Genomic DNA, 22430 nt, shown 5'->3' on the forward strand with positions numbered 1-22430 from the left:
AATCGTGAAGGTGGATTGAAAATGTATTTTTTGCATGTGCCGAAGGGATCTCTGGTTGGTCATTGGATATTTGATTGGGTGGGCAGTTTTTTTTTTAAAAAAACAATACGTTGCTTGGGCAGCTGCCGCCCCCTTAATTACAAGAATCTTCACTGTAAGTCGTGACTACCATTTTGTGGCTGGCTGAACTACTTGGCGCAGCCATTTTGTGCCTGTGCCTATCACTGTGCCAAAATTCCAGGAGACCTTAAGGTAGGGGTGGCCAACTATGGTGCTCCAGATGTTAAACATGGACGACAATTCCCATTAGCCCCTGCTGGCAGAGGCTGATGGGAATTGTAGTCCATGAACATCTGGAGCACCATAGGTTGGCCATTCCTGTTGATGATGCTCGTGGGCTCTTCTGAAGCACCTCTTGCTCCAGTGAAAGTAAGAAAAAAAAGCTTAGGGCCTGGCCTCTTCATCGTGAAGGAAGACAGCTTCAGTGGGCACCAGTGTGAAAGTTACGGATGGATGGGTACCACCTTGGAGATGGTTGACCCATGAAATACTTGTCTGTTGTAACACCCGCAGGGCTAACACTCTATAGTCGCCCACTACTGGGCTCTGAAAGCATGACACGCATCACTACCCAGCCGGAGGGAGACACGAGGAGGTGTTTCAGAACATAAACGCCCGCCTCTGGTCATCCATACTAAATTATGGCCACCCCAATTACAATTCCCAGACCCAAGACAACGACATCATGCTGGTCAAACTGGCTCAGCCGGCAAGATTCAACCAGTACGTCGCTTCCATCCTGCTGCCTTCCAGCTGCCCGGCGACTGGGACCTGGTGCATTGCCTCTGGCTGGGGGAATCTGCTGACCAATGGAGGTGAGTCCCGGAGCCATTGGGAGGCAAAGGAAGGGCTTGGCGTGCTGGAGAAGTAGGGGATGCTGGTCACAACGGCTGGGGCACAGGGTTGAGTCTCCAGCTCTGGGTTGGGAAATTCCTGGGAATATGGGGGATAGATCCTGGGGAAGGTGGAGTTTGAAAAGGTGAGTGACGTCAGAGTCCATAGAGTCCACCCACCAAACCAGCCATTTCCTCCAAGCAGAGGCGTATGGCCTACAGCCGTGGTGGCATCTGGAGTGCCATAACATCTGGAGTGCCAAAGGCTCGCCACCACTGGCCTATAGGGACATGAAATCACCCATGTGCTTGGGGGCACACCTTTTGGTCTTGTGGGGGGGGGGTACTGGGTGCCCTGCCCCCCCCCCCCAAGATCCCCCTGCAGGTCAGCTTTTGAAAGCTGGCTTTTGAGAGCATACAGGCTGGGGTGGGGAAGGGGGGTGCCCGGCCTCCATGCATTCAAAAGCTCCGGCTTTCAAAAACTGGCCTGCACAGAGAGTTAAGGGATGGCGCCAGAGGGCCAGAAGAAGAGCTACAAGTTGTCTTGAAGCCCTACTATTTCACTCCATACTTATACTTCTGCCTCCAAGGGAACTGAATCTGTGTTATCTGGAGACCACTTGCCATTTTGATTGTCCACGTTCTCCAGGCCCTGCCTGGAGGTGAGTCAAATATATATACATGCACTTTAATGGCTCCTGGTACACCAGTACCTGTATCTTTAAGCAAATTCACCAAAGCTTTTAAGTACAAGTCTAAATTATTCGACTTTTATCACTCCCAAAATTTACCCAAACATGGGCTCACAAAACACCACGGATTCACGCTGCCCTTTATCCTATTCAGAAACGTATACAAAATTAAAAGGTCAACTATTGGATAGAGAGTTCTCTGCCCTAATCACTGCAGCCAAGTAAACTTGCTCCCCCTGTATTTTTTCTATCCCATTTTGAACGGGGCCGACTTGGCACACTACCTGTATTAAGCTTAATAAAACCCTGCTCAAAGGTGAGAGCCAATGATGCTCCTCGCAAGCCAGGTTTAATAATGTTATGCCTTCTGCCTTGTTACATGGCAGATTTAATAAGCAAGAAAAGGCTAAAAGATTGCGCCTGTGTAATGCTGTCTCTGTTGAATCTCTGGCCCACCAGTTATTACATTATCCCAGATTTAAGGCAGTTAGATCCAAGTATGTAAATCTTACTCCTTTACACATACCCGATCTCCCCGGATTTATTTAGGTGTTACAACTACTTGCTGGACAATCCTGATCCTTCTCTCTGTATGATAGTGGCAGACTTTCTCCTGGAAATTACTAAATGCCAGTAGATTTCCTTTCACTTAACATTTATTTCCAGTATTGTATATTTACTTATTTTTAATCAGTCCTTTACTATTGCTATATTGTCTATGTCAATAAAGGTTTGCTGCTGCTGATTCCCATTAAACTTGTTGGGTGGTTTGGAGGGGCAGCCATCCTCTCGTAGACTAATGTACTTCGCAGTTTTATTGGGATAATAAAATGGGGGAAGGGAAAACCATATTTGTTTGAGTGTTTGTAATGTGCTATCTTGAATGTTTTGGAGGAAGGTTGGGTTAAAAACGTCTATGGTAGAAAGGTCAATTTCATTTTTGCCACTGCAATACGATGTTGCTCAGTGTATAAACGATCTTGGCTTTGTTGTCCTAAACTTACTGCTTCGAGCCATAGCCAGTGGCGTAGCTAGGGGACATGGGGGGGCTGGAGCCCCGGGTGCTACTTCCTGGGGGTGCATTGTACAGTTGTCACACACACACACACACACACACACACACACACACACACACACACACACACACACACACAAAACCACATTCTTTCTAAATCCCTCCTGGAGTTCAGGAGCAGGGTTCAGTTGAACACCACCTAGCAGGGCTTCACGTGGAGTTTGTGAGCGGCCTGTGTGATGCTGATCGTAGCTCTCCAGGTCCAGCTGTAGCCTACAGGCTTCAAGTCTGCAATTTAAAGCTCAGCCCAAGCCTTGCTGAGGCTAGGATCAAACTGAGCACTATGGCTGACTGCCTGGAGCTTTTATACTGTTAATCCACCCCCAGCCTCCACTCTCCCAGTCATCAGGGTGGGCCCTGAGCAACTGCTTTCTACAAAGCTATGCCTCGCCCTGTGCCTCCAAGACATTTCATCTCATCTCATTCATTCATTCATTCATTCATTCATTCATTCATTCATTCATCAATAGAACATCTGTGTAACGCTGAACACACTCAGACAAAGTTAACTTGAACAGGAGAGCTTTATTGATTTGTATCGCCCTAACCACAGGCGCTGGAACTGAGGATCTCCCCCTCCGTTCCAGTATTTAAGGCATGATCGAATGCTCGTACCACCCAATCACTGTAGTCCCTTCTCCCGCCCTGGGTTCTCATTCACAGAAGGTTCCCGCTCCTACAGCATCCCGAGTGGGGACTATTGCATTGCATGCTTGGGACTTGTAGTCCTGATATTCCCGTGCACCTCGAATTTTGTACAATCTTAGACTTTCTTTATTGTCTGCCAGATGTTATATAGTAGTGTGAGGAAGAGAGGAGGTTTCAGAATTAGGGTGTCTGGCTGCAATTCCAATCCCCTCTATCAGGTACAATTCTTTGACACTCCCCAATGGTCATATGACTAAATTTGTCCCAACGCCTTGTCCATCCGCATTGTCTCATACTCTGTCTGCATCATCGCGTAAATGGCTCTCGCCCCTTTGTTCTAGTGTGGTCAACCATTTCACTACTTTTGCTTTCTCTGCAAAAAAGCTAAGAGCAGAGTGCACTCTTGATCTGGAGAGGAACCGGGTTTGATTTCCCTGCTCTGTCAGCTGAGCTGTGGGAGGCTTATCTGGTGAACCAGATTACGCTTGTGCACTCCAACACACATTCACCAGCTGGTGGGGTGACCTTGGGCTAGTCACAGTTCTTCTTGAGTTCTCTTCAAGCCCCTCCCACCCAATTCCTCACAGGGTGGTGTTTGTTGTGAGGGGGAAGGGCAAGGAGATTGTCAGCCCCTTTGGAGTCTCCTACAGGAGAGAAAGGGGGGATATAAATCCAAACTCTTCTTCTTCTTCTCTTCAAAAGATGGCCTCTGTTTAAAAAAGGTGAATGAGTTGCCAGTCAGGCCTTCAGGGTGGTGGCCCCTTTTAATTGTGCCATGTCTCTCTGCAGTTGCTTACCCCGACAAGTTGCAATGCCTGCAAGAGCCGATTATCGCCAGCACAGAGTGCAAACAGGCCTATCCTTACTACTACAGTAACAACATGGTGTGTGCGGGCTTCATGCAGGGCGGGGAAAGCACCTGTCAGGTGAGTGTCAATATTTTCATTATTCTGTCCACTACAACCCCGAGATCTATTTCCCTCTAAGTCTCAGCCAAAGACCAATAGACCTTTAATATTGTGTATGTAAGCAAACGAAAGGGATGAAATTCGGGCCTGACATACACATTATTTTGCAACATTCATCTATCTATTCATTTCATTCATTCATTCATTCATTCTATTCCATTCATCTCATTCATTCATTCCATTCATTCAATTTCATTAGAGTTTGTAGACCGGCCCCTAACTCCCCAAGGGGGCTCTAATGGGCGGTGCACAACAATAACAACATATATACAGTTTACAAATAACATATATACAGTTTATAAATAAGAACAGCCCTCTTGGATCAGGGCAGAGGTCCATCTCATCCAGTGTGCTGTCTTGCACAGTGGCCAAACAGTTAGGGCCAACGACAGAGCATAGAGGCCTTTCCCTGATATCACCTCCTTGAACTGGCATTCAGAGGTATACTGCCTCTGAATGTGAAATCTCACATACTTTGGCCAGCCTGTTTTCCCAGTCTGGAGAAGTCCTCTGGAGAGTCTCTACAGTATTCTAATTTTCTCACCAGTTTGGGCTGATCTCCCGTTATCTATTGTGAGAGGAACTTGGGGGAAGCTCAGATTGTGATTCTCTTATAGGCTGTTTCCCTTGCTTCTGCCAAGCACTGGGAAATGAGACTCATCTAACACCTCCTGCCAAAAACAACCTCCTGCCAAACAATGGGCAGGCCTCTGCAAGCCCCCACCCTTGCTGTTTGCTACTATACTCCGTCTCAGAAAAAGATGTTAGTTCAGTCAGCTGAGGGCAACGGTCGAGAAGATTGTATGCTTCTGCATTAGAATATGGCCCCAAAGCAGACCGTAATATCATGCTAGAGAATTAGTTCCCATTTCATCCACAGTTTGGGTGCTGTGTGGTTTTCGGGCTGTCTGGCGTGCATTCTAGCAGCATTCTCTCCCTGACGCTGCATACTGCATCTGTGTGGCTGGCATCTTCTCAGAAGGATCTGATAGTGGGGAAAGCAAGTGGAGTAGGTATATACTGTGAGGTCCAAAAAGGTGAGAGCCCCTCTGAATAGAGTAGCCTGGCATGTGAGTCACAAAGAAGTCTGTAGCCCGGGAGTAACAATGAAGATAGCAAGGCCAATAGGTGAATGTGTAACCTCAGCTTGTGGGTTCTGTGGGGCAGAACTTGGAATGAGTTTGCAACAACAAATTTTAAAAACAAAATGGTTTACTTTCTTAAACATACAACATCAAACATCAAATACATTTTAAACATCACACTTCCCAGCTCCTGTCTCAGATTGTGCCATATTCAAGTCCTTCTAGTTACAGTCTTCTTGATACCTGCCAAGTCCAATTCTTCTCTTGCAAGTGGGTTGGCTCCCTGAAGACTCCAAGGGCAATATGATGGACAGGATTCAACATGATGAAGGGTTTCCAGGAGAACTCTCACCCATTACAATTCCCCAAAACCCTGTAACAAGGTGGTTAAGTGGGCTTACTAGAAATCGAGGGTCCCGAGTCACAGCTGCAGTAGCCTTGTCTCCTCCAAACTACATAGAGGGTCTGCAGCAGCCTCTTGCTGCTTTGAGTCTCCACCCCTTACTGGGTCAACCCATTCTGAGCATGGGGGTTACAAATGTATCTGAATAGAAGTATCCTGGTCTTGGTATACTTCTATTCAGATACTTCAGAAAGCCTTTGACAATACATTATCATTCATTTTTATGAGCCGCCGTTGTCAAAAACCATTACTGAACATGGTACTTTGATACAAGAACATTTATTTATACTTGCAAACTTTCAAACGGTTGATGGGGAGCAGGGCTCGGTCGGCACTAGGACCCAGGTGGAACATTCTGCAACAAAGACGGCTAGCAGGTTGAGTTCTGTGGCAGAGGAACGTACAAACCTACTAACATCTTTTTCTGGGACAGTCCATGCTAATGATGCCTCTGATTGCTTCACAGGGAGACTCGGGAGGTCCTCTGGAATGCAACGGTCAGCTACAGGGGGTTGTCTCTTGGGGCTACGAATGTGCCATGAAGGGCCATCCTACGGTCTACACCAAAGTATGCAATTACACACCCTGGATACGCCAAATGATGTCTTATTATTAGAAGCCAGGCAGCAATGCCTGCTACGTGGCATAACTTCAATTAAACTCATTTTAAGCAACGGTGAGGCCAAAGAATTTCTTCCCAGCTGTTGGAGCATCATAACCAGATTTGTGAATTTACTTGTTTCATTTATTTCCCCACCTTTCTTCTCAATTGGGACTCAAGGTGGCTCACACCCCTCTCCTCTCCTTCATTGTTATCCTCACAACAATCCTATGAGGTAGGCTAGGTTGAGAGTGGGTGTCTGGTCCAGGGTCACCCAGCAAGCTTCCTCAGTAGGGTAGGGATTTGAACGCGGGTCTCCCAGATCTTAGTCTAGCACTCTGACCGCAACAGCATTCTGGATCTTCTTTCTTTCTTTCTTTCTTTCTTTCTTTCTTTCTTTCTTTCTTTCTTTCTTTCTTTCTTTCTTTCTTTCTTTCTTTCTTTCTTTCTTTCTTTCTTTCTTTCTTTCTTTCTTTCTTTCTCTCTTTCTTTCTTTCTTTCTTTTGTTCTTTCTTTCTTTCTTTCGTTCTTTCTTTCTTTCCTTCTTTCCTTCTTTATCATCTATCCATCCGTCCATCCGTCCGTCCGTCTGTCCGTTCATCTATCCTTCTATCCGTCTGTCTGTCTGTCTGTCTGTCTGTCTCTCTCTCTCTCTCTCTCTCTCTCTCTCTATCTATCCATCCATCCATCCATCCATCCATCCATCCATCCATCCATCCATCTATTCGTCTGTCCGTCTGTCCGTCTGTCTGTCTGTCTGTCTGTCTGTGTGTCTCCATCCATCCATCCATCCATCCATCCATCCATCCATCCATCCATCCATCCATCCATCGTCATCCATCTCATCCATCCATCCAAATGTCCATCCATCCATCCATCCATATCCATCTATCCATATCTATCCATCTTATCTATCACCTATCTATCTATCTATCTATCTATCTATCTATCTATCTATCTATCTATCTATCTATCTATCTATCTATCTATCTATCTATCTATCTATCTATCTATCTATCTATCTATCTATTGCATTTAATATACCGGCAAAAACAAAACTGACATTCACAATCCCCTTTATTTCCCGTTGAAAGCCTCCCAGTCCAATTCAATCCAATTCAATAAGCCTTTATATTGGCATATACACGATAATATAAAAATACAGTTCCAGTTAAAAAGTGAATAGTAAAACTCACGTTTGTCATACATTCAGTTTGGCACAAACTCCTCTGGACGCAAAACTTTGCCACTATAAGGCAACAATGAAAATCCTGACAATTTAAAAGCATAACTACTTTATCTGATTCAGTATAATCAATCATAGAGTCTATAGCTTGGGATAACAGGCTGGATCGGAGTTCTTGGTATAATAAGCAGTTCAGGAGAATGTGTGGGATGGAATCCAGCTGTCCTATTCTACAGGTACAGAACCTCTTATCGCTTGGAAGACCTTTTAATTCTTCCTCTATGTAGCGGAGATGGCATGATGTTAAATCTAGCCAGCATATAGGCTCTCCTGTGTATGGGATTTGTGAGTAGCTGTAATATAATAGGCTGGGTATCCCTGCATTCGCGAAAGGAATTGTTGAAAGCTCTCTCCTGCACACGGCTCTTCGCCTAAAAATTCTGTGGAAAAACAGTCTATGGAGCCGAGGCACCGCAAGCTCGGCAGCAGATAGTGAGAGTGCCACTTGGCTTCCTGCCCCACAAGATAATGGATGTAATTCTTTTCTCATGGGACAGAGGTGCCAGGAGAAGCCTACTTTCCTACAAAGCCATAAAGTAGAGATCAAGGAAAGAATGCACAGATGGCAGTGGTTACATTTAGCAGGCTGGTTACATATATCTTTCGAGCAGCACTGATTTGTTACTCTAGGCAGTTACATAGAATTGGGAACGTGACTTAATCATCTAGATAACACCCCCCTGACACACTGAAAGATATACTGCTGATGTGCATGGAGGTTCCACTTCACTATCATAGCTAAGGCTATTGATCGACCTTTCCCTTCTGAAAGCTCTTTGGTACAAGCTCTTTTAAAAGGTCATCTCTGCTTTGTTCTCTTCAGTGGGGCACATATATAGGAGTTGGATCCCATTTGCTCCTAAACTATTTGTCAGAGAGAACATCACTGTTCAACCAGTGGCGGGATCCAAAAATTTTAGTAACAGATTCCCATGGTGGTGGGATTCAAACTGTGGCATAGCGCCAATGGGGCTGGGCGGGGCACGATGGGGGCGTGGCTGGGCATTCCTGGGCGGGGCATTCCTGGGCGGGGCTGTGGCGAAGACGCAGTCGCCAATGCCCGGTCCTTTGGGCGGGGAAGCACTTAGATGCACGGCGCAGGCATGAGCCACGCGACGCCCGGGGCGCACCTCCTGCTAGACTGCGATCAGAGTTTGCTCCTGGGCGCGCACTACTGCTGAGGAGTGAGGGCGTTTAACGGCTTGAGGCAAAAAAAATCACATGGCAAAATCACCCATTAGTAAACCTCTGCGGCTCTCGCACGTAATACAAATAAATACTAGTAACCTACTCTCGGAAACCTGTGAGAACCTGCTGGATCCCACTTTTGTGTTCAACCAATTTGGATCTTTAGATATGCAGAAGTGAGCCCCCTCCCCCAATTTGTAGAACTGTCATCTGCACAAATACTATGCTTTTTAAAAAAGTAAAATGAATATCTAAATGCCTTTGTAAAACCCACCAGATGCTTGACTAGAAACAACTTTTGCCTTCCTTTTCAATTGTGTAATTCTTGCTGCAGCCTGCAGGTGTCACTAGACACTAAAAAAAAACCCTTAATGTTTGGGAAAAGGAATTGCATAGTTTAGATTTTCCTACTTGGGATGAAGTAGTGTCTAACGGTTAGAGCAGAGAGCTGTGCCCGGTTTGATCCAGAAACGGGACGATGGGCATTAAACCTCTTGCTTGAATCCAATGCTAAAATGTTCGGCAGCGTGTGCTGTCAAGTCACAGCGGAATTGTTTGCAAAGCTGGAGACGTCCGGAGGTGGTTTGCCATTGCCTGCCTCTTGATGGGCTTGGAATATTCTGAGAGAACTGTGACTGGCCTAAGGTCACCCAGCTGCCTTCATATAGAGAACAACAAGCTGGCATTTGCCTAAATAGCTGGGGAGTGATGCCAAGCACAAAATGTTCCGATTACGCTACAGAATGACATCTGCTTATCTATCAAGGCTTTCCCAACGTTCGTCTGCGGCTGTCACCTGACAACGATGCTGTTAGAGATCTGCAATTCACAGAACTGCAATTCCTGGAGCTTCCTGGTGGTGGAAAGTCCCATGACAATTGAGGCCATCTGAATGGGGATCACCTAGGGCAGGGGTGGGCAATTATTTTCGCTTCCATGGGCAAAGCATAGAAAGAACAGCAAGATAATATTGTGGAGGGTCAACAAAAAGGCATTGAACTCAATCTCTGCATAATAGGGGCTGATAAGTGACGGAGACAGGGGCACACAGATCAAATCCTGGAATCAGTGGCAACTGTCACCATACAACACTATTTGGCACCGAAGAAGTCACAGGCTTAACTCTACCTGCGTAGCTTGTCCACACTGTGACAACCAAGCAGAGTGGGAGACTTTAAGTCCCTTGACCCACTTTTTTCATCGACTGGTGCTTTTGAAAGTCCCCCTATGAAGCCGGGTTGCCGTCTTGGGTTTGCCGGCTGGCGAACTCAAGGCATCTCTCCCAACAGACGGGGGGGCCAGTCAGGGTCATCTGGCGGGCCGGATGTGGCCCGCGGGCCGTATACCGCCCAGGTCTGACCTAAGGGGTTTCAAGGCAAGAGACTTTCGAGGGACGTTGGCCACTGCCTGCTTCTGGCGTTCCTTGGTGGTCTCCCGGCCCAATAACCAGGCTGGGAAACTCCTGGATGTGAAGTGGAGCCTGGGGAGGTGTAAGAAAGAGGGGAAACTCTTCAGGGAAGAGCTGTCTTCAAATCTATCCTCCAAAGAAGCCATTTTTTTCTGCAGGAAAACTGTTCTCTGCGGTCTGGGGATGAGTGGAAATCCCAGGGCACGTCCAGACCCTTTCAGAGCTTTGGAAAACAAATCTGGCATACAGGCGGAGGCCCACACCTAATGCTCCCTCCCAGCCAGTAACGTAATGGGGGGGGGGGGGCAGTGGTGGGATCCAAAAATTTTAGTAACAGGTTCCCATGGTGGTGGGATTCAAACTGTGGTAAGCCAATGGCGCAATGGGCTGAGGAGGCACCTGATCGGGCTGGCTGGGCATACCAGGCGCGGGCATTCCCAAGTGGGCAGACTGTGGCAGGGACGCAGCCACGCCATGATCCCATGAGAAATCCTTGACGCATGCGCGAGGCGCGGAAGGCTGCCACGCCTTGCGCCCGGTGCACCTCCTGCTAGACTTCAAGCTGCGTTCTTCATCGCGGCTCTGCCACTGCTGAGAGAGGAGGGGCGTAACTAAGGCAAAAACCACGTGGCAAAATCACCCATTAGTAACCCCCTCTCGGCACACACCAATAATTAGTAACCTACTCTCGGGAACCTGTGAAAACCTGCTAGATCCCACCTCTGGGGGGGGGGCACAAGGAAGTGACCAGAGGTGGCGCTTCGGGGGCGGAGCCAATAGTATAAAGTTCGTACCGGTCATGCCGACTGCTCAATTCGATCCTGGGCTCAGCATGGCTTGGTGTGAGGGATGGCACCTGGTTGATTGAGGTGTATTCCTAACTGCAGGGCATTGCTATATAAAATATAAGTGGTGATAGTTTCTAGGTCCGTGGTGGTGAACCTTTGGGACTCCAGAGGTTATGGACTACAATTCCCATCAGCCCCCGCCAGCATGGCCAATTGGCCATGCTGGCAGGGTCTGATGGGAATTGTAGTCCATAACCTCTGGAGTCCCAAAGGTTCGCCACCACTGATTAGGTGATTGAGGCGCATTCCTGTCAATGCAACTGCAGCTGATTTTGCACTTTCAAAATTCCGCATGGTATATCTGGGAGCGGAGCTGCTATGGGGCTTCTCACCCTGAGCCAAGAAGTTCCCACACCTCCCCAGCTCCTTCCTCTCTCACTTACGTGGGGATGCCAGGATGTTGGGAACTCCGAGATTCCCCAAACCCGGGCTTTCCTTCAGCACAGCCAAGCTTGGCATTGAGCTCTTCCGATCTCTCTCTTCACACATGTGGGTAGCCTCCTGTGTCCTATGATGTTCTGATTGAGTCTTAATCTCGCTCCGTTTCCTGCCTTCTGATTGGCCGGGTCTCACTCCATTTCCTGCATCCTGATTGGCCGAATCTCATCCTATTTCCCACCTCCACTCACTGGCAGTATTTTATTTTATTGTTAAAACTTTTTATTTTTCAAACCCGCGATTCTCTCGCGATGAGCGCACCTCCCATTGAGCAAAGTGGGCAGCTGCCCCTGAAGACACCTTGCAATTGGGCGACAAAATTGCAGGTTTTGTGAAGGGATCTTTGTATTTTTTCAGTGTTTTTCCGTTTTTTGGCCTGCAGGGCGCTATGATTTTAGGCTAGCAGCACCAAAATTTCAGGGATTTTTTGGGAACTCTCCTCATGATATCTATCCAGGTTTGGTGAGGGCTTGGTTTAGGGAGTCCAAAGTTGTGGACTCCCAAAGGAGTGTCTCCCATCTCCCCATTGTTTCCAATATGGCCTTCAATAGGAGATGGGGGCTTATTAGACCTTTGGAGGGTCCATGGCTTTGGACCTCCCTGAACCAGACTTCCACCAAATCTGAGTGGTATCATCAGTAGGGTCTCAAACGAAGATACTCTGAAATTTTGGTGCGCAAGTATCTTAATAATTACATCCCTGACAACAGAGCAACCCCCCTAAATTTCCCCAGATTCTCTCTCTTTAAATTCACCCTTCCCACCAAATGCTTTGTTTTCTTTCTTTCTTTTATTCCTCTCTCCCCAGTGCCTAATAAAGGTTGTTGTTGTTGTTGTTGTTGTCTGTTATTAAATCTACCCCTTCGATGGCAGATCGGATTTAAAGGGAGAATCTGAGGGTCCCCAGTTTAAAACACCATTTAAAATGATGCTGTTTTGGGGGTGGATTCCAGCATCACTTTGTTTAGTCCATACTAGAGAACTCCAGATTCTCCTTTTTAAATCCACCTTAAAGGGAAGAATCTGGAGAGCCTCCAGTTTGCAAATAACATTGAGAAGTGATGCTGTTTCCCCAATTGGGGGACTGGATACAACACCATAAAATGTTTCTTTCATAGCAGTAATAAAAACATTTTGAAAGTGCCATTTTGAAAATGTTTTTTCCAAATATTATTTCAGCTGTGTGGCATGGCCCATTGCTATGTTCAGATTTGTGAGTTGGGGGGATGTTCTATAAATGTGATGAGGTGACTTTGAAACGACCTGGTGGAAAAAAATCATTGTTTGGTCATGGTGGGGAGAGGTGGGCCCACCCATGGGGGGCATCAAACTCAGGTTTTGCCCAGGGGCTCAAAGTTCGCCTAGAGTGCACGCCCCTGTTCTCTGCCTGCTATCAATGCCGAGAATGATTCCTCTCTGCGACACCACCTTCTCCCTGTAAACAGCTTCTGCATGTGTGGGAGAATGTAGCCGCCGTGCTTTCCCCTCTCTGCAAATTGCTCGTGGTGGAGAATCACGGGCTGGCTTCCCCCCCCCCCCTCTCTTTAAACTTCTCTCAATGAAAAGCGCAGAGAATCACCGTTTACACCTTTGCAAACTCCTCACGTGTGGGGGGGAACAGCAAAGGGGGTGCCAATTGATGGGGTGCGTCAGAGCAGTGAGGCCCAATTCTGCTGTCGAGGAGTTCTGCGCTCTGGCGGAAACCACCTGCTCAACAAAGGGGCTTTTCGAAAGGACCTCAACCTTTGCCGTTCAGGAAATTTGCAGAGCAAAGCTGTCACCAAAAATGTGACAAACACACTGCAGGGCCGGGGGCTGTGCAGAAGTCTCGATTGCATCCCTGTGCCCACAGCGGGGCAATTTCGGCATGCAAAATCAGCCTGCCTTTAGATATATGTGCTCTGCCTGTTAAATGTTACCACTGTGGTAATGGAACATTCTTTCCTTGATCTTACTTCTATGGTTTCACATGCTTGGTAGATAACTAGGCTTATCCCTGACATTTTCTACTCCCATGGGAAGTGGGATGTTTCTGTTGCTCTGTGGGGGTAGAGGGCCAGGTGGCTTTATCTGTATCTGTCGTTGACCTCAGGGAATGCTTAGGCTCCAATGTAACTCTTTCTCACATTCTTTGGGAAAATGGAAGGGGGAATTGTTTCTGGATAAAGCGGATCGCAAAAGCCGGGTCTTGCAAGCTGGGTGCTTCGTTACCTTTCCAACAAATGCTACTGATCAACAATCCAGAGCCTGTTTATTGATTCAAGGATCGGAGACCTAACGCTTGGGTCGAACATTGAACTGCAGTTTAAAGCTAGAATTCGCCAAGCTGAGCCCAGCAGCGTTCTGAACTCCCAGTGGAGTTTGGGGCAAGTGAACCCCTGAACCCCTGCACCCCTGAACTAAACTCCACATAGCGTTTGGGGCCGGCACAGTTATGAGGGGGATCAGCTGGCAATGTGACCCCTCCCAGTGGCGGAGCTACAAGGGGGATGGGGGCGGGTGCTCTGTGCACCAGGCACACACATGGGAGCGGAAAATCGCCCCCTTCGTCCCCCGTGGTGCCCTGCCCCCCGCCCCTGCCCCCTCCCCACTTACCTTATTTCAGCCTAAAAAAGTTCAGCCTGAGAAGTGTAGTTCCCGCCAGGCTGTTTTCAGGGGGCACCAGAATTTCAGCATATCATCAGGAGACTGTCCTTATGCTGCCCCCCAGGTTTGGTGAGGTTTGGTTCAGGGAGTCCAAAGTTGGCATTCCCAATGGGTGCCCCTTCCCTCCATTGTTTCCAATGAGCCTAATAGGGAGATGGGGGGCTACAGTTTTGAGGGTCCATAACTTTGCCCCCCCTGAACCAAACTGCACCTCAAACTCTGGGGGGGTATCTGATTAGGGTAGTTTCCTGAATGAGACCAAAAAGTGCCTTGAGACTGTGCCTTCAGAAATGCCCCCCCCAGCCTGCAACCCCCATTGACAGCAATGCAGAAAACTCAATGCAGAACAAAGATTCTTGGGCAAATTTCTGGGGGTGCATTTTTGGACGTATCAGCACCAAAATTTCAGGATATCATCTTGAGACTGTCCTGATGGGACCCCCAAAGTTTGGTGCAGTTTGGTTCAGGGAGTCCAAAGTTATGGACCCTGAAAATGGTAGCCCCCATCTCCTTAGCAAAGAATGGAGAACTAAGATAAGTGGGGGGGGGGGCACCACCGGGGGGGGGGGACACAGAGTGCACACCAAGGGTAGTTTGGTCCAGCTACACCACTGGACCCTCCATATGACCTGCCCTAATGGCACCTTCTGCACAGTGTGCTGCTGTGCTTGACCCAGGTGCCATTTTGGGCAGTTATATCCCTGCTTCCAGCCCTGATGTTCAAAGGTCTGTTGCCTTTGTATATGTAGGCTTCTTCAAGAGAGCAATCAATATGTCCCATACACATTCAAAGGTGTGCATCTGCGTAGTTACATATTTTGAGCACCAATTTTTTTTTTTTAAGGAAACAGGGCCAAAGCGAGCAATGGCCACGTTTGTTGTGAATGCGTTCCTGTACAAAATTTGGCGAAATGGTGCTCACAATCACTGCCATGAGGAGAGACCGGGCTCGAGGGACGTTTGAGAAATGGCGGGCTATGAGTCACTCAGCAGAAACAAAACTGAAATGATGTGAGGAGGGGAAATGGGAGGCGGGCGGGAAAAATAAAGAAGAGTTGGATTTATATCCCCCCTTTCTCTCCTGTAAGGAGACTCAAAGGGGCTTACAATCTCCTTTCCCTTCCCCCCTCACAACAAACACCCTGTGAGGTAAGTGAGGCTGAAAGAGCTCAGAAGAACTGTGATCAGCCCAAGGTCACCCGGCTGGCGTGTGTTGGAGTGCACAGGCTAATCTGAATTCCGTGAGATGGCCTCCACATCTCAAGTGGCAGAGCGAGGGGAATCAAACCCAGTTTGTCCAGATTGAGAGCGCACCTGCTCTTAACCCCCCCTAGATTACCACTGTTTGCTCCCTCTAAAGTGTTTGGCAACCCATGCTTGTTGCTCATAAAACAGGTTCCAACCTCGGTTCGGGTTAAAAGTTCACAAGTTTAGCAATTTTTGGAAAACTTGGGCTGAGGGAAATATAATGGGCCAATCCCACGTTGGGGAAGGGACCCATGCGAAGTACTTCCCCAAACTGGGATATTTCCCTATTTTTGCCTGTTTTGTGTCTACTGTGTGAAATCCGCCATTCAGAGTCTGCTATACATGTCAGAGTGCTGTTCTCCTCCCCCACCAAAGAAACAACAAACACACCAACAGAGATGACGGAAGGCTCGCAGCACGTTTAGCAGGAGAGGAGCTTTATTTGATCGCCATGAACGTGTCCAAAGGGCATGAAGAAAGGGGGGGGACCCGTGAGCTGAGCTTTGCTGGCCCGTGGAGAGAGAAATCCGACTCACGTCACTGGTCACTGTTCCATAGCCAATGAACCCCCTGGTCCCACAGTATTTTCGAGTAGGTAGACAAGGCTTCTGTGACTTGTTGACCGGTTTCACTGCAGGAAAACAAACAAGAGTGGCTTAAGTAAAATTGGAAAAGCTTAACGCATATCCATGGTCTCGGGACTTCGCAGGCAAGAATTTTGGCTTGAACCTATGTTGTTTCAGCCCTTGCAAAATTTCCCATCACGTTATGTGTGGGGATGGAATAAGTACTGGTAAAACTAGCAAAATCACATTTGACTGTGAAAAGCATCTTGCCTTTTGATCTCCTGGAGGGGAGGATGACAGGGAAACTTATGCATGGTGAGGTGCTTGGGATGGAAACTTCAAGGCGGCCTAAAAGTTACCTCGTGGCCTGAACAGAGCTTTCCTGAGAAGGGGAAAACAAAAGAGTTTAGGAATTCCATCTTGAGACGTGGGTCAGAGAAACATCTCTGGGCCATGGGTTCCCAGTGAATGGGGACAAAAGAACCAAAAAGGGAGGTAAACCACCTAAGCAATCCCTGTAACCACTATCATCATGTTTTTTATTTCTTTGATTTCTGTTTTTTCAATAAAAATCGTTGAGACCTCAGCTGGTTGGAGTTATTGGAGAAAAGAACCCAGGTTTTAATGAAACAAGCGTGGGTCTCCCAGGCTTGCTTTCATGATACGTTAATATTTGGGAGATGATGCCATCAAGTTGCCACCAACTTTTGGCAACTCCGTAGGGCATACGAAGCAACCGTGAGTGACTTGGTGCCTTCCCGGCAACTTTTCTATGTTTTTAGAACATGGGCGTGGCCAGGTGGGGCTTTTTGCCCAGCAAGAGTTCTGATTGGTCCCTTCGAAATTTGATTGGCTTTGCAGATTTAAAAAAAACTTTGCTTTGGCATAGCCTGTGAGTTTCTAAAGTGAGGTTTTTTTGTTATTTGGGGGGCTAAACTTCGAGGCGAGATGTGGAGAATCCCAGCATGAAGCTGTGAAGCACGGAAGCATCAGTGCACCAACGAGCTCAAAAGAAGAGGCGGAAGCCATGGAATGGTGGCCATAAATTATTTCCAGGAGGCAGTGCGGATAAAAGGGAGGGATTGAAAATGTTTTACAAATGTTTTAGGAGATTTGTGTGGAAAGGACCAGAGTTTATGGGGTGGTTTGCCATTGCCTTTCCCAGTCATCCATACTTTATCCCCAGCAAGCCGGGTACTCATCTTTAGCAAAGCTTTGACAGCAACTTACCACTCTGTGCCACGGGGCTCCTTGTAACAGAGAAAGGCGGGGTGGAAATCTTTTAATTAATTAATCTTGATGCTCAGGGTTTCTGAGAAAATATTCCCTATCTCCCCCCCCCCCCCCCCCCCCCCCCCCAAACTACTCACCGGGCTTTCACACTGAAATCCAGATCCTTCAATGATTCGAACCAGCTCTGGGTTTTGTTGCTGACTTGCTCCACGTATTCCTGAAAGTGGTCAAGCGGGCTTTTTTCCTGGACTTCCCTCTTCTGCACGTGGTGACTGGACACTTCTATGATAAAAGCAAAAAGGGGTTCTTACAGATTCCACTTGGACCCCCAATCAAACATTGTTGGTCCGAAAGGTGCTACTGGATTCCTTTTCTGCTGTTGTTTTGCACTCAGCATTGAGGTTTTGGGGAGCCAGAATGGTGTAGTTGTTAAGAGTTGCAGGTTCTAATCTGGAGAACCAGGTTCGATTCCCCGTTCCTGCACATGAAGCCTGGTCTTGGCCAGTCTCCCGGAACTCTTTCAGCCCATGCCGAGGCAGGCAATGGCACACCACCTCCCACCATCCCTCGTTTGGAAAAGCTACTGGAAAAGCTAGTTGTTAAGAGTGGCAGGTTCTAATCTGGAGAGCCAGCTTCAATTCCCCGCTCCTGCACATGAAGCCTGGTCTTGGCCAATCTCTCAGAACTCTTTCAGCCCATGCCAAGGCAGGCAATGGCACACCACCTCCCCCCACCTCTCGTTTGGAAAAGCTACTGGAAAAGCTAGTTGTTAAGAGTGGCAGGTTCTAATCTGGAGAGCCAGCTTCAATTCCCCGCTCCTGCACATGAAGCCTGGTCTTGGCCAGTCTCTCGGAACTCTTTCAGCCCATGCCGAGGCAGGCAATGGCACACCACCTCCCCCCACCTCTCGTTTGGAAAAGCTACTGGAAAAGCTAGTTGTTAAGAGTGGCAGGTTCTAATCTGGAGAGCCAGCTTCAATTCCCCGCTCCTGCACATGAAGCCTGGTCTTGGCCAGTCTCTCGGAACTCTTTCAGCCCATGCCGAGGCAGGCAATGGCACACCACCTCCCACCATCCCTCGTTTGGAAAAGCTACTGGAAAAGCTAGTTGTTAAGAGTGGCAGGTTCCAATCTGGAGAGCCAGGTTCAATTCCCCGCTCCTGCACATGAAGCCTGGTCTTCAATTCTCAGGACCTCTTTCAGCCCATACCGAGGCAGGTAATGGTGACACTCACCTCCCCACCATCCCTCGCTTTTGAAAACGTGTATACAGCACAGGTGTGTCAAACTCAGGGTCCTCCAGATGTTATGGGACTACAGCTGCCATGATGTGCTGGTAGGGATGATGGGAACTTCTAGTCCATAACATCATCTGAGGGGTCGTGAGTTTGACACCTATAGCTTAATGGGATCAGCCATTTTCAGCTCTGACTCAGTGGCACTTCCCACCCCCGAGGAAATTTCACATGGGCTTGGTGCCCAAATTGGAATTTGCCTTTTGAGCATCCACAAAGCCTCATGGTTCTCTATCCAGGTTTTTCCCACTCTACTCCCAAACCTGGACTCCTCTCCCACATTGCGATGTTCTCCACGTGACTTCATGGAGCAGCGGCATGGATGGCTACGAGGAGCATTTGCAGGGGCCAACGGAAGCCGCAGAAGAAGAAGAGGCGGAGGAGGAGGAGGAGGAGGGTGCAGTAGGAGGAGGGAGGAGGAGGAGGAGGAGGAGGAGGAGGAGGAGGAGGAGGAGTTGTTTGGATTTATACCCCACTTTTCTCTCCTGTAGGAGACTCCAAAGGGGCTGACACCTCTTGGTTCTTCCCTCACAACAAACAACACCCTGTGAGGTAGGTGGAGCTGAGAGAGAGAGTCTGTAGAAGCTGTGATCTAGCTCAAGGTCACTCCAGCTGGCGTGTGGAGCACACAGGCTAATCTTTGAATTCCCCAGATACGCCTCTACAGTCTCCAGGCGGCAGAGCAGAGAATCAAACCCGGTTCCTCCAGATTAGATACACGAGCTCTTAACCTCCTACGCCACTGCTGCTCCTGCGCCACTGCAGAGAGAATCATCCATGTATGGAAGCAGCTCGAGGATTGCCCACGTGGACAAACACCAACGTGGAAACAGACCAGGGCCCAAGGAGTTTGGGGCTTCTGTGTCTTTAATAATGGGACAAAGAAGAACTACAGTGACTTACGTTGCGTGGAAGGAGAGAAGGTGGATGATCCTACGCCTGTCCCACTGGTCTCAATAAGATTAATTCCTGAGGATGTATAGGCAGGGCAGAGCCAGTATGTTAAGTATGGTGGACTTTAAATCTGGAGAACCAGGTTTGATTCCCCACTCCTCCACCTAGAATCATATAGTTGGAAGAGACCCCCAAGGGCCTACTGGACTGTCCAACCCCCTGCAATGCAGGAACACACAATCAAAGCATTCCTGTAGATGGCCATTCAGCCTCTGTTTAAAAACCTCCAAAGAAGGAAACTCCACCACACTCTGAGGAAATGCATTCCACTGTTGAACAGGCCTTACTGTCAGGAAGTTTTCCCTGATGTTTAGGTGGAATCTCCTTTCCTTCACCTTGAACCCATTACTCCTGGTCATAGTCTCTGGAGCAGAAGAAAACAATCTTGCTCCCTCACCAACATGACATCCCTTCCTATATCTATCTATCTATCTATCTATCTATCTATCTATCTATCTATCTATCTATCTATCTATCTATCTATCTATCTATCTATCTATTCATCTATCTATCTATCTATCTATTTATCTATCTATCTATCTATCTATCTATCTATCTATCTATCTATCTATCTATCTATCTGCCTATCTGCCTATATCTGCCTATCTTGCCTATCTTGCCTATCTCGCTCATTCAACAATCTGCTCATTCCATTCATTCATCTATCTATCTATCTTATCTACATTCATTCTATTCATTCATTCAGCATCTATCTATTCATATCTATCTATCTTGGGGATCTACCTTGTCTATCTATCTATCTATCTATTTCATTCATCTATCTATCTATCTATCTATCTATCTATCTATCTATATCTATATCTATCTATCTATCTTATCTATCTATCTATCTATCTATCTATCTATCTATCTATCTATCTATCTATCTATCTATCTATCTATCTATCTATCTATCTATCTATCTATCTATCTATCTATCTATCTATCTATCTATCTATCTATCTATCTATCTATCTATCTATCTATCTATCTATCTATTCATTCATCTATTCATTGTTTGATTTGTGGTAATGCCCCATCCCCAAGGGGTTCTTGGGTGGTGCCATATCTGCCATGGCGTATTCTCCAAACATGGCTATCATGTCACCTTCTTAACCTTCTTCACCAACTAACCAACATACCCAGCGCTCCCTAAGTTCCCTCCCTCAGGACATGGATTCCAGACCTTTTGCCATTTTGTAATTCAATGAAAGTGTTTGGACTCTTATCTGGTGAGCTGGATTTGTTTTTTGGCTCCGACATTCTGCCGAAAGTGACCTTTGTTGGTCACAATGTAACATTCTCTCTGCCCCACTCCACCCCTGGCCACTGCGTCTGTTGTGGAGAGAGGAAGGTGAGGAGTTTGCAAGCTGGCTTGAGTCTTCTTACGGGAAAGAAAGGTGGGGTATAAATCCAAATTCTTTCCCTTCTTTACAGCTGGTCACCTACTATTGCAGTGGTTCCAAGGAACCATTCACTTTCTGTGCAGGCAAACATCACGCCGCGAGATAAGCTGCCAGGAAGGCCAAATTCAGGGCAGAGATATGGGAATGGAGCCTCTAAAATGACCAGCGGTGTGGTGGGGAGGGGGGAGAGGGGAGGGGGACTTACCAGAGCAGAGAAACGCCACCAGGACTGACAAAATTACAATTTTCAGATCCATCTTCACAGAGGCTACCTAAGATGTCGAAAATTCGGCAACGTTAATACAAATTCGGGAAAGACCGAAATGCAGACACCTGATGCCACACCGCTCCTCTGAGGTCTTCACCTAGAACTGCCAACCTGCAGTTGTTGGCTGAAGATCTCCCGCCTCTGAACTTGCATGAAATAAGAAGAAACGCTGCTTGGACTTGACTACGGAGCTATGTGTGGCTAAAAGAAACTTGTTCATGTTATTTTGAGGAGCAATGTTGCACAGATTCATTCATTCATTCATTCATTCATTCATTCATTCATCTCATTCATTATCTATTCATTCATTCATTCATCTCAGTTTATAGGTCACTTCATCCTCGGCGGGGCTCGAGGCGGCACACAACACGGCTAATTTCCAACAGCAGATTGATACAACATGTGTTAACCTATTAAAACTCGCCAGCAGCACACAAATACAAATAAATTAAAACAACAAGATTGTGTAAAACACATATACAGGCGCCCGATCTAAAGGCCAAAGAAGAAAAGAAGAAAGGGGAGGAGATAGGCAGGGCCCAAGATGGAATTAGGCCCAAACCAGAATCCCTTACAGGCAGCTTTGATTTCCCAGTTTCAGTGGGGGGGCGGTGGAAACTCCATGCCTGCCCCTCTGCAAAGCCTACAGGAACAGCTCTGGTCTTTACAGGCCCACAGAACCGGCCAAGGTCCTGCAGGGGTCTTGACAGCTGGAGGTAGAGAGCATCCCACCAGGCAGGGCTAGAGCAGTGAAGGCCCTGGCTCTGGGTCAAGGCCAGCCGTGATCTCAGAGGGCCTGGGATCACCAGTAGTTCTGCTGTTGTTGATCGTAGCGGCCTATGTGGGACATAAGGGGTGATGCGGTCCCGTAGGTATGATGATGATGGAATGTTGGATATATATTTGCATGTGATTGGTGGAATTATATACAGGGGTTTTTTTTCTATTTGTATTTCATAAGTGTTGTTAGATTATTTACGCATGGAATTGATAAGTAGAGGGTTAAATGATAATGAGCTTTTTGTAGCCTGATTACAGCACTGGATACCTCCAAGTGAGACTGCTTGGAGATCTGTCACTATTATAACTGATCTCCAGGCAACCGAGATCAATGCACTAGAGAAAATGGCCACTCTGGAAAGTGGGAACAACACGAAAGATTTTGTTCTGCAATAATCTTTGTAATTTGCAACTTGAGATGAAAGTATATAATCCTGCCTTACAGAAGTATCTCCATGAAGTCGTACCTTATCTGGAGGCAGACAGCCCATTGAAGCAGCCCGGAATTAAGGGCTCACACTGCAGATTCATTCTCTGAGCCGC

The 22430-nt window shown here is 47.3% G+C and overlaps 1 protein-coding gene across 1 annotated transcript; it reads left to right on the plus strand.

The window, feature by feature from the left end:
* The first annotated feature begins 730 nt into the window (after positions 1-730).
* On the plus strand, positions 731-6439 carry LOC125434838 (anionic trypsin-like). The gene is made up of 3 exons (XM_048500613.1): positions 731-875; positions 4098-4234; positions 6231-6439. The coding sequence occupies exons 1-3, from the start codon at positions 746-748 to the stop codon at positions 6378-6380; spliced, it is 417 nt and encodes a 138-aa protein (XP_048356570.1). The 5' UTR covers positions 731-745; the 3' UTR covers positions 6381-6439.
* Positions 6440-22430: the final 15991 nt, after the last annotated feature.

This window comes from Sphaerodactylus townsendi, linkage group LG06 (genome assembly GCF_021028975.2).
Source record: "Sphaerodactylus townsendi isolate TG3544 linkage group LG06, MPM_Stown_v2.3, whole genome shotgun sequence".
In the NCBI taxonomy this organism is placed as follows: domain Eukaryota; kingdom Metazoa; phylum Chordata; class Lepidosauria; order Squamata; family Sphaerodactylidae; genus Sphaerodactylus; species Sphaerodactylus townsendi.